The 12097-nt window shown below is 46.0% G+C and overlaps 1 protein-coding gene across 2 annotated transcripts in view; it reads left to right on the top strand.

The window, feature by feature from the left end:
- Ns2 (nucleostemin 2) overlaps nt 1-12097 on the top strand; it is a 45480-nt gene that overhangs the window by 16558 nt on the left and 16825 nt on the right. For both annotated transcript variants that reach the window (XM_084578545.1, XM_084578544.1), the window contains exons 6-8: nt 1938-2210; nt 6645-6773; nt 10770-10874. In XM_084578545.1, the coding sequence (XP_084434671.1) occupies nt 1938-2210; nt 6645-6773; nt 10770-10874 (507 nt within the window). The remainder of the gene's footprint in view (nt 1-1937; nt 2211-6644; nt 6774-10769; nt 10875-12097) is intronic.

The following is a 12097-nucleotide window of genomic DNA, read 5'->3' as shown; positions in this document are numbered from 1 at the left end:
TTTTTTGCAAGATGGAGTGCACTCACCACCGAAAGCTTCTTTGAACGCTGATTTCAAGATGCAGCCGCGTAGCAAGCAAGAAACTGAACACAGAGTGCATCCCCCAGTTGGAACTTTTGTTTTTCGTGCTCTCTAGCCAAAAAGGACCTACTATCGAGGGTACAGCAGATGGCTGAAAATAAAACAGAAAGAAAAGGCAAGTTTGGGGCCATGGCAACAACGGATTGGCTGATAAACTGAAAGAAAAGCTTGGATTGACTAAAGCACAGCATATAATCATCGAACGCTTTTTTGTACTACTGGGATCCTGGCTGGCCAAAGTGCTCGACAAGCTGGTGATAGAATATGGAGCCAAAACGAAGAGGCAAGCCCAGGAAGCAACTAAGGAAAGTATTTCACAAGCGCAGACAAGGGTGCTGGACAGCTGTAAAGATGAAAAGAAAGAGGCAACTCGAAGTAATCTTTACAGAGCAGTGTCATGTTTAAAAGCACGGCTCATCATATGCACCAGGCCACTTTGATTTATTAATTTAGGCCCTGAATTTCAATACTATTTTCTGAGATCTTCTAACTCATTGTTCTCAGTTTGCACTTTTAACAAGAGCACAGCGTTTAGGAGAACTACCATTTCCAAACTCTTTCCCCAAAGGCTGCTTTCAAGGTTGCTTCTGGGCTAAATTTGTTGAGAACAAGCTAAGAAACTTTTTGGATTCCTAATTATTCTCTAAGAAAAAAGTTATCAAATATGTGACATGTAATGATAGCAAAAAAAAATGAAGTTTGGTTTTAAAAGGCTTAGATATTTGCAAAAACATCATAAAAGAACACGCAATTGGCCTTACCCTGCACAATGAACTACCTCGAAGTTATATATAAGCACAAACGATTACATGAAATGGTAGTTCTCCTAAGCTGACACACTTTATTACTCAGTATGACAGCTACAGCTTTTTTTTTTCTTTTTGTGCGAAGGTGATTAAACTTAGAATATATTCTAATAAGAGGAAGGTAATACCGCTGTCACTCGGGCGTTTTCAATGGACATTGAGTCGATAATCTATTGAGTCAACAGAACAGCTTGAAACTCTATTGAGATCTCGAAGACCCTCAAACGTCGCGCAAGGTTGCTAGCATTGACCCGAGGAGCACCACACGCACTCTCGGGCACAGTGCGTTTACGATACAAAAACATAAACAAGAGTTATTATTTTGTATCTTTAATTTACGCGGCAAAATATTTATGTGCGTAATAATTTATATATAGCATCGCTCTATTTAAAGCGCATTATTTTTGTACTCTCTATCACTGTAACCTGTGCCGCCGAGAAAAGCAAACGCATTGGAAACCACAGCCGTATAAATATCAACGCAATTAAAAAGAAAATTTGTGCTTTATAACAGCTAAAAACCTGCACTTACTAAAGAAAGGTATTAGTTATATATTATTTTGAATTTATAGAATATTTTAGTTCTTTAAGCAAAACCGGAAGCAACGACAGTGGTGCCACAAAAGTTTGGCCCCAAACACCAGAACTATTTTAACAGCCTTTGAGTTTTGCCGTGTAGCAGCGGCACAACTCCTTCGAGTTTAATCACGATTGAAAATCTGGAAGGTTATCGACTCAATCTCCTTTGAAAATGACCGTGTGACAAGGGTATAAGCCATCTTTGCAAATTTTAACGTAATTGGTGCGATGGTTCAAAAGTTGACACTCTAGCCCTCATCCCTCCTTATGAAATATTTGCCTACAAAAATAGCACGCTTAGGGAATAAGCATCTTGAGCACTTTTATTGTACGTTTTGTTGTACGTAAAAGGTTAACAAAAAATTTTATTTTATTTACTTATTTTTTTTTTCTTTAGGATGTTTTGTACTTCAGAAATCAACGTGCTGCCCTCTTTGACAGGTGCATTTCTTTTTTTTATCCTGGGTGCAGGTGATCGACTCGTCAGACGTGGTGATCCAGGTGCTGGACGTGCGGGACCCGATGGGCACACGCAGCCCATTCATTGAGCGCTTCATGCGCAAGGAGAAGCCATACAAGCACCTGGTCTTTGTGCTCAACAAGTGTGACCTGGTGCCCACCTGGGTGACCCAGCGATGGGTGGCGCTGCTGTCGGCGGAATACCCCACCATGGCCTTCCACGCCAGTCTCAACAACCCCTTTGGCAAGGGCGCTCTCATCAACCTCCTCCGACAATTCTCCAAGGTACATTTTAGTGCAACAGCAATAACAATTTGAGTGTTGAGTTTTTTCCTCAAAGCCTGAGTCGCTTTGGGACGTTAGGCCCCACAAACCAAACCAAGCCATATAAAGAGGAAAAGTTCTAAGTTACAATAGGTGGCAGAACCACTGCCTCATGGTTGAACAGAGAATTGCAAGAGTAGGAGCACTCACACACAGTAAATCCTCCACTCCTTTCACAAGCAAACAGCTTGGCACTAACGTTTAACGACTAAGCTCGGCCCCAGGTGGTAGTAATTGGCGCAGTTTTTCCGTGTTTTGCAATCATCAACTTACAAATGCGGCAGAGAGACGGTAATTAAAGGCTCTAGAAATATACTGCAGATGTTGGCACCACATCAAACACACATTTGCAATCTGACTCTCATTTTGAACCCGGAACGGTTTGCACATGAGTATGTCGACTGCACCCTAAAAATTGATGGGCTTGGTCTAGAAATATGTGCCTTCGGTGTTGCCGACAAAAATCACAAGTATGCACCCGTTTTTGGTTTGGTTTGTAGGGTTTAACGTCCCAAAGCGGCTCAGGCTATGAGAGACACCGTAGTGGCGGACTCTGAAATTACCGACCACCTGGGGTTTTTTAATGTACACTGACATTGCACAGCACCTGTTTCTGGCAGGATGCACACGGTTCCGTGCATCGAGTAGTTAATGTGTATGCAGACTGGTACTGCCATAGGAAACTCAAGCTATGCCTTGTATGCCTGGCTTGTTCACGCTAGCAGCCACTCTCTGGGATGAGCACTGGGTGTCAGGAGTGCAACATCCGATAATAATCGGTGAAGAGCGTGCATGTGCCGGAGTCTGAAACTGCGCAGCCATGCAGGTTTGCCACAAGCCTTTTGGGCTGCGCTTGCGCCGTTTCGCATTTGATTTGTGCTGGCATCATAGCGCGTTAATTGTTGCCTCGCCCCAATGCCATGCCACTGAAAACTGATCAACAATGGCTGGAAGAAGCAGGGAAGGAGCAGAAGATGCAGCACATTCTTGCAACAAAATTTTCTTTCCAGGTCTCTTTTTTTTTTTTGCTCAGTTCGCAAATCATTATTTCAGACACTTCCTGCAGTCCAAATGGCCTCGAATTAGCAATTTTTAACAGTATTTGTTTATCATTTAAGTCTTTGTCTTGCTTCCGTTATATCTAAACCGTTAATGCCCATTGTACTCTGTATGCTAGCAATATATCATTCATGCTTCCTGAGATCCTGCCACAAACCATGTCCTGAATGGGAAGCAATTTTGTGTTACAATGCCTCAATGCATGCTCTCTGCCACCGTTCTGCACAAGCATGCTCTGTGTGACATTTTAGCAAACAGTGCTGCATGAGCAAGGACAGAGTCCATTAGCAGCAGGGGTGGCTCGCCGGACAGAAAAAGGAAACATGAGAGAAGCGTCCACCTCACTTCCCATTCTGCAAGTAGCGACAGCATTTGGACTTCGAAATACACTCTTGCTTTTATGCTTTAAAGATGATCACACACTTATCCTCATACTGTAGACTTTGGTTCCTGGCCTGTTATTACTAAACAGGGCCTCAAAATGGTTAGTGTGTTGTGGCTTGGGTGGCAAGTACAGTGCAACCTCGATTATACGTCCCCCGGTCATGCGACGACTCACATTTTACGACGAATTTGCGCAGCCCCGGCAAAATTCCCACAGAAATAATGTATCAAACACCTCGATTATACAACGTAATTTTAGACGGACCCAGCTTCGTACTTCAGCTGGCTGGTACCGTCCGTCAAAATAGATACGTGCCCGAACCGCTAAGGACGGCAACCGCAGCCACAATGGCCATTTTATGTTGTTTATTTGTTGTCATTGTTGGAAACCAGCAACCAGCCCTCTAGCGGCAAAAATGTGCTGCGTTTATTTTAGTACATGGTCTCCGAGTTAACCTCCACGCACGTGTTCATGCGTGCGGGGTTGATCTCGGAGGCCATGATTAGTACGAAAAAAAAACAAGTAAAGAACACTATGCGGGACCTTATAATATAGCATAATGCAACATTTATTAAGAGGGAAGTGGGAAGTAAATTTAGGCCCGCCTAAGTTTTATTTCTGAGATACGAAACTGTCACCGCTCAACCAACCCGGATTGTTCGACTCGGTGCTGCTAGTAATTCACTCATGCCGATTATCCGAACGTGACCTGTGTCTTCCGAAGCAAAATAGTTACGGAATTTTCGGCTGTGATTGAGGTTCACGTTGTCGCGAAGTCGAACACCGCAAACTCTTGGAGATAAGCTCCGAATTATCGAAGAACCTGAAAAGAGAATGGGTGCAACAAAGGCCAGCATCGCTTGCGACCTCAATATTCCGGAGTTGACGCTGAAAACTATTCTGGCCAAAAAGTAAAGCAATTTACTAATCCAAGTAAGTTTGGTGTCATCAGGAAAGCCGCAAAGGAAGAAAAGTTTGCCGTCATGGAGGCGACTCTTGTGAAATGGCTGCGACAAGTGCGCAGCTCTGGGATTCCTGTTGACGGCGCTTTGCTAGTGCGCGCGTGACGATGTTGACAATGGCAATCTGCTGACAGACATCGCAGCGCTCGAAAGAAAACTAATGCGTCGAAACTGGGCAATGGCGCAGAAGAAAATTACCGATATTTTTAGACGGTAAAAAAAATATTTTTTTAACCAGTTGAAAACAAATGCCTGGTTTTTTTTCTTTCTTAATTTGATTAGTGTTGGTTGTCACGAACTTTCAAGGCGCTCATTCGGCATAAGGCCGCGCGCCACTGCCGGCATTCTTTGATTTTCGATTTTACGATACCCAGGTTATATGTTGGTATCGCGTGGTTCCCTAAAAGTGGTATAATCGAGGTTCCACTGTATAAGAAACAGAATTTGGGATTTAGAATGGTTCATTCTATGGTGGCGAATTGTCTGTCTGACCGCGGCGGTGATGCCTGCTCACGACTCTTTAGTCTAAAATATCGGTTGTGGATAAATGTGAGGCCCTTACAAGGTCCATGATGCTTGCATAATGAAATGTGAAATACAGTAAAAGCTCGTTAATTCAAATTCCACGGGGCCGCCAGGCCAGTTCGAATTAACCAAAATTCGAACTAATGAAAGTGAGCAAAAATGAAGGCGTTTGATGCCCGGAGGGCACGAAAAACATTTATTTAGCAAAAAAGTCTGTTATCATCTTCTGCTTCTTCTCTCTGAGGGCTACCGTACTCACTCGGTCTTCTAGCATGCGAATGCGACGCAGGAAGTCTTCTTCCCCCTCTTCAAAGCTGAAGAAAAGGCGCGCGACATTCAGCGCTCCCATAACTTCTGCCGCGGATGGACGCACGGGCTCTTGCTCCTCGTCGTCGTCCTCGTCTTCTGCCTCTTCTGGGACAGACTGCTCCCCAACAATTTCAGTGACAATGTCCTCATCACTTAGGGCACCGCACACTGCTGCATCGCTGTCTACTCCAACGTAATCATCAAAACTGACGTCCTGCAGCACAGCACGCACAGCCGCAGGCAGAGGCTCCGGACTCCCATCGTCGCCGCTTTCTTTCATACTTCCGGCGGCAAAGCCACAGTGGTGGAAGCAGTTTGCAATTGTGGACGGCATCCTGGATGGCCTTCCTATTTCGGACGTACGTCAACAACGTGCTTGGTGGAATCCCGCGCTTTTTCGCGATTTCCACTTTGCTGGCCTTCCGTTCATCCACCTCGCGTAAAATAGCCACTTTCTCCTTCACCGTCTTGGCACAGTATTTCCCACGCGAACACATCTCGCGGACACAAGCTCACAACAAGCGGCGTGCAAAACGAGGGCTCACGAAATGCAACACGAAACCGTGGTCGATAACACTAAAACGTCGTTCCTCGAAGGAGTCGCGGCAGGAAAGACTGTTTAGTACTTGTTCCAGCACCCTAGCGGCGCCCCGATGGTTGTGCCATCTATCGTTCTGCCGTGAAAGCTTCCAACGATGGTTTTTAACAGCGCCGCTTGGCGGCGCGCAGTTCGAATTATGGGTGGCGGCGCCAATTTTTGAGTGAATTAACGAGCTGTTATGCGCATAGACTTCTATGCACTGCGGACCGGACCACGATGACTATTTCGAATTATCCAAAATTTCGAATTAACGAGTTGTGGATTAACGAGCTTTCACTGTATCACACATGTCCAAATAGTCAGAGAGAGAGGACTACCTGGATGTGAATATTCCAGTGATATAGAATAATACACATCAAAATTTCGAAACACGTGGCATGAGGCTTACATTCGCCCTGATGTAATGTGTTCCTCGTAGCCCTTGTTGTGGCCATTAAATTATAGAACTGTCTCTTCCAAATTCAGAGGACCATCGTGTAACTCTGCTGCCATGGCGTGTAGTGTTGTGCAGATGTGGCAGGTTCTCATTCATTTTTAACTCTGGTCGTGCCCAGCTTCACACGGACAAGCGTCAGATCAGCGTGGGCTTCATTGGCTACCCCAACGTGGGCAAGTCTTCGGTCATCAATGCCCTGCGCTCAAAGAAGGTCTGCAACGTGGCACCCATTGCTGGAGAAACCAAGGTCGGTGGTGAACGCTGAGGTCTTTTTTTTTTTTTTTTTTTTTGTACGTGTGGGCTGGGACTATTCGGTAAAATATTGCGAACACAAAAGCACTGAAGACGGGAAAAGAAAGCGCTTGTGTTCGTTTTTGTCCCCATCTTCAGTGCTTTTGTGTTCGTTCTTTTCTTCCCTCTGCGTCCCGGAGTGCTCAGTTTTGCTTGGACATGGCCTTAGCAGGGAAAGCTTTTTTTTTTTTTTTGTAGTTGCTCACGGCGCTTTGCTACTGGCCTCAGTCATAGCATTAGTTCTTCACCTGCAGGAAGAGTGATAACTTAAGGAAATTAATGTTCTTAGCGCAATACTAGAAGCTATAGACCTACTTGCGTTCCACGTGGCAAAATACATCTGCTTATTAAGGTGAAAGCCTTTAATGGCTCATACTGTGGTCCGTTCGCAGAGGTATCACACTTTTGCACACATTCCAAATATGGGCATACGCAGCCTTAATGATACCTAACAGGAAAGAAAAGGCACAGTATCTGTCACATGTTCTGTGGACACCTGATTCCTGTCTGAGGGAGAGAGGAAGATAGAAGGAAGTCTAAAAATCTGTGCATGAGATGTGTCATAGATTCTCCTAGATGTTCTTGCCTAGCGTTCCTGCCATCTGCAATCCCACATTTGAACTGCGCAAATGAACACCACAGGCGCGATAGTGTACCATCCAAACTCACTCTTGCCAGAGAAAGAGCGACAGATACTGCACCTTTCCTTTCCTGTAAGTCAATTAGAATTATATGTAGCACTGCAAAGAACACCAATTAGAGGCAAATGACAGGCGAGGAAGGGTAGGCTTTCGCCATTCTCCTCGTAAGAGACATCTAAGAGACATATAATTTTTTTTTTTACTTGTTTTATAAGAATGGTGCAAAAAATTGCAGAGGTTTACTGGGCTGATCCTACTGTAAAACCTCGTTGTAAGAGACACTCTAGGGACCCGAAAAAGATGTCTCTTGTACCGACTCCTATGTGTGGCAGTTTAGATTCTCTTAGCTAAATTGTGTTATATAGAAGTGTCCTTTTTTTGTTGCTGTATAGGTCAGGAGTCGAGGAGTGCCTACGTTCCCATTGTTTCAGCCATTGGCATCACATTCCTGTATGATTGATGCAACAGGGACATTTTCGAGCAGCTGTTAGGCAGTGAGCAGCTCATTCACGACCTTCGCACTGCTTGTGTCGAAATTCCATTCGCCGGCTAGTTTTCAGAGTTCACAGACGTGGACCATGAGTTGGAACTGTGCGCTGGGCTCACAGATGCAGAAATTATTCGCCAAGTGCTTGTGGAGTCTGAGAGCGACGACAACGATGACTCACCTGAAGCTGCGCAGCCGACACAAGCTGAGCTGATGCAGTCGAAATTTAGGCAGACCTGTTTGCACGGAAGCGGAGCGTGGTGCAGAAAAGCATTCATGGCTTTTTCCGGCCTCAAAGTCAAAAATAGGCAATGAATGGAGCTTTTTTGGTGCACATTTGTTTTTTCGGACTGCTCGATTTTTCGGACATTTTCGTGGTCTGTTGAGAGTCCGAAAAATCGATCGTCGACACTATCTAGACGAGATAAGCGCATGAAGTAACAGTTTATTTGAAAAACAAAGTTGGCAAGCATCTTAGTGAATGCAAGTGCAGTTAGCTGTAGGCAGTCCTCTACGAACTTGTTCTGACTTCTGTTACAGCTCTTAAACAACACCAAACCAAGCAACACGCGCCCATGGTACCGATGAAACTTGCTGAGCACCGCTGATACCAAGCCCACATGGAAACACACTGTTATATCAGGGTCGCTTTTGGCCGGTTTTCAGCATTTTGTGCTGCTGTCTATCATGTAGTGTCTTAAAAAAGATCTGCCACGAATGGCGCGCCATCTGGTGACTGACAGCTTTAGTTTGGTGACAGCGCTCTTCCTTGAGAAAAGGGCGATGCTTAGGTTCGCATGTCAACATTAAAAAAAAAATTTTTTTTTGGTCGGGAATGAGGGTAGGGGCTGCTTAGATTCACAAAACTGCAGTAGTTTGGCATAGCTTATCATTATACAGTCGAACCCGGTTATATCGAACCCGGATATATCGAATTTTGGTTATATCGAACTCACGGAATATCCCCTTGAAAATCCCATGCAAAAGTACAGGAAAGCCGCGTCATATATCGAACTTAATTTCACCGGTCGTTCGATATATCGAACTCCGCACCAGGCACTGAAAAGTTTGACTTCCCAAAAACGATCGCATCACCCTTGGCAGTTTGCCGCGTACCGTTTTCAAGCCACGTGCGGAAGGAATGAGAGGGGACAATTCGGCGACTGCTGGTCTGGGCAGCGCCGCGCCCATTCCCCAAAGGCGCGCGCATCTGCAGTTATCGTTTTCCGCGCGCCAACGCATGACGTTTGCAAACCATGTGCGTGGGTGTGCCCATCCTTTTGCCAAGCTATCTCTCTCCTTCAGCATGCGCTACGCATGCGCCAAGCCAGCTTAGCCCGTTTTCAGACAGGCGTCGACGCTTTCGCTTTCTCCAGCGTGTGTTGCGAACCCGAACCCTCTGCGCGCGGCGGCTGAGGTAGCTATGGTGCCTGGGGACGTTAAAAAGCGGCAGCTCTCTCTGTTTTTCTTTTTGCAAGTCATCCTTTCTTATCGTTGTGCTGTTCGGACGTTAAGAAACGGCAGGTGGTTTTTTTTTTTTTTTGCGGGTGTCGTTTATCCTTTCATGTATGAATCAACGAAAGCACGCGGTCAGCTGCTGCGATCATGACGCGCGGCGTGATAAATCGAACCAGGCTTGTACATGCAATCAAGCCATCATGGGCACTCTGCCAAGTTCGCTCCCCGCCGCCGCAGGAGCTATAAAAAGATAAAAGCGGCCTCCCACGTTATTGCTGCCCAGCATCTTGGCACGCTGCCAAGAAATGAGCTGTGGATGAGACAACCCAAACAGAGTGACGCGCGCCATGGACATGCAAGCGAAAACGCTCAAGATTTCTGCCGCGGCAACACAGAAACCTTGTTTAGAGCTGCCGTTCCAACAAGTTTGAAATTTTTCGCCCTGTCGCTGCCGCTCGTCGCTGAGATAGCTCAATCGCTTGCACGTGAGCGAGCTGGCCTTACCGCTTTTTTTCTTTTTCAAATTTTCCGTGCAAAAGTGCAGGGTGGGTTCATTATGCAAGTGGGTTGATTACGCGACAAATACGGTATCGTTTTTTGGCATCGTAAATGCCATCACAAGCCGATTTTTGTATATCGAATTATCGATATATCGAACTGTTTCGCGATCCCCTTCGAGTTCGATATATCCGGGTTCGACTGTATCGTTATAAATAGTAGATGCAGATGACATTTTCTCTGTCTTCTCACCCATGTTTGTACGGCTTGTCCGGGGTATCTCAGCCCATGACAAGTTCCGTTAAGCACCAGGCTCAAAGTCTGTTTCAAAGAAGAATGAATTCACCAGGCCCATCACGCGAGTTATAGTACAGCTAGGCCACGTGATGCACCTATCACTGCTGACATCATGCACATGGTTATATGTGAGCTAACGCAAGCACAAGCAACATTAACAGTTAACACATATGATGTCACAGAAACTGCCAACTACCACCTGCTCACAGGTCAAGACTTGAAACGCACCTCCTCTATTTCTTATTTAGCCCGTGAAGTAGGGCTTTTGCACTAACACAGTTTACAGCACTGCGTGTGAAGGTGTCATGGACTGCCTGAGCAAGTCATCGGAAGCTGGTGAAGCCTTATTGTCACGATTTTCATTCTTCAGGTGGGCTAGGGCCAATGTAAATATTCAGCTTCTCTAATTGCTGGGTGGCAGATCGTGACAATGTGCTCATGGGGTAATTGTAAATCTTTGCTGAACCCCGGACAGTGCGTGTCCTTCGTGTTGGCAAACAATCGGCCGGTGAATCCGTTCACCTACCAAGCACTCGGCCTACAGCAGCCGTGTTTTTCTCCTCGTGTGCAGGTGTGGCAGTACATCACGCTGATGCGCAAGATCTACCTGATTGACTGCCCTGGTGTGGTGTACCCGACAGGCGACACAGACACGGAAATTGTCCTCAAGGGCGTGGTAAGTACCCGGTCATGTGCTCTGTTATGCGCTTTACTTCTCTGCATGAGCCAGCTTTGAGGACGCATCCTTTTTTTTTTCTTTAGTAACGCATATGTGGCAGATGTCATTTAGGCCTGATGGCATCATAATCTTCCTATCAGCAAATATTCACAACCTAGAGGTGGCGCTTCCAACAATTCAGTATGGCGGCCTTGCAGAGGACTCTTTCTGTACGAGGCCTAAGTGATATTGTGCTTGTTTTAAAATATTGCTACAAACTCAGGCTTGTCTGTAGATGTCAGCAACCTCATGTGAGCTGGCCTTTCATTTTTCAAGGACCTAATGTATAAATGGGAAACAATGAGGAAAATGGCCATTTGGCATTTCCAAACGGCCAGCATGACAGTGGGGTGGTAGGATGTTGACACACACTTTGACGACATTGGCAATGCAGCTAAATCATTTCTTAAAGAAGTGATTTACCTAGTTGGAAATGCAATTTCCTGCATTTATTCTCAGAGGTTAGATAGATCCAAGTATTGGCACCCAATATGAGCTGAAAAAATGTAGGGAATTGTGCCGGTCGTTGTTATTTGTATTTTACCTGATGATGTTGTGCCCCTTGTGCATTTCTTTGGGCTCGGAAATTTTATTCAACCTGTGACACTTTATGTCGTCATGATAGCTTTCTCCGCCTCGCATTCGGGAAGTACTGGGTTCGATCCCAGGTGCCGCCGGTTACCCACCGGGTTTTAAATGGGTACAAGCTTTCCCCCGGCCTGATGCTCGGCTCTTCTGGGGTGAAATGCTTGGGAAAAGGGGTCACGGCCCAAATAGTTGCGCTGATGTGGCAGTGATTCGTTCCGCCATCGGTCAACAATAAGTCCGCCTTGCGCGGCAACCGCCCATTATGTGGCCCTTTTTTTTTTTTTTTTTTAGTGCTCGAAACCCTTGTGACAGCTGCCCACACCCAGTTTGTTTTCTTTTAGCCCTACCTGACCTGTGAGAACCCCACCTTTGCAGGTCATTAGTTGTTCGAAACTTTAAGCCCTCTAAGGAGCACAGCAGGGTTAGCAGAGCCTCTTCCAAATGCACACCCCTGAGAGAGCCGGGTGCCGGGCCGGGGGACGCTTGTACCCATTTTACCGGTGGGTGTCCGGCGGTGAGTCGCTGAAGGTAACAAACTGGATTCCAAGGGAAGGAAAGCGTAGCAGGGGGCGGCAGAAAGTTAGGTGGGCGGA

The sequence above is a fragment of the Amblyomma maculatum genome, chromosome 9 (genome assembly GCF_055883805.1).
Source record: "Amblyomma maculatum isolate TAMU_Amacu chromosome 9, ASM5588380v1, whole genome shotgun sequence".
NCBI lineage: Eukaryota > Metazoa > Arthropoda > Arachnida > Ixodida > Ixodidae > Amblyomma > Amblyomma maculatum.
Note: the sequence above shows the minus strand (reverse complement) of the source record. Positions and strands in the feature narration are given on the sequence as shown.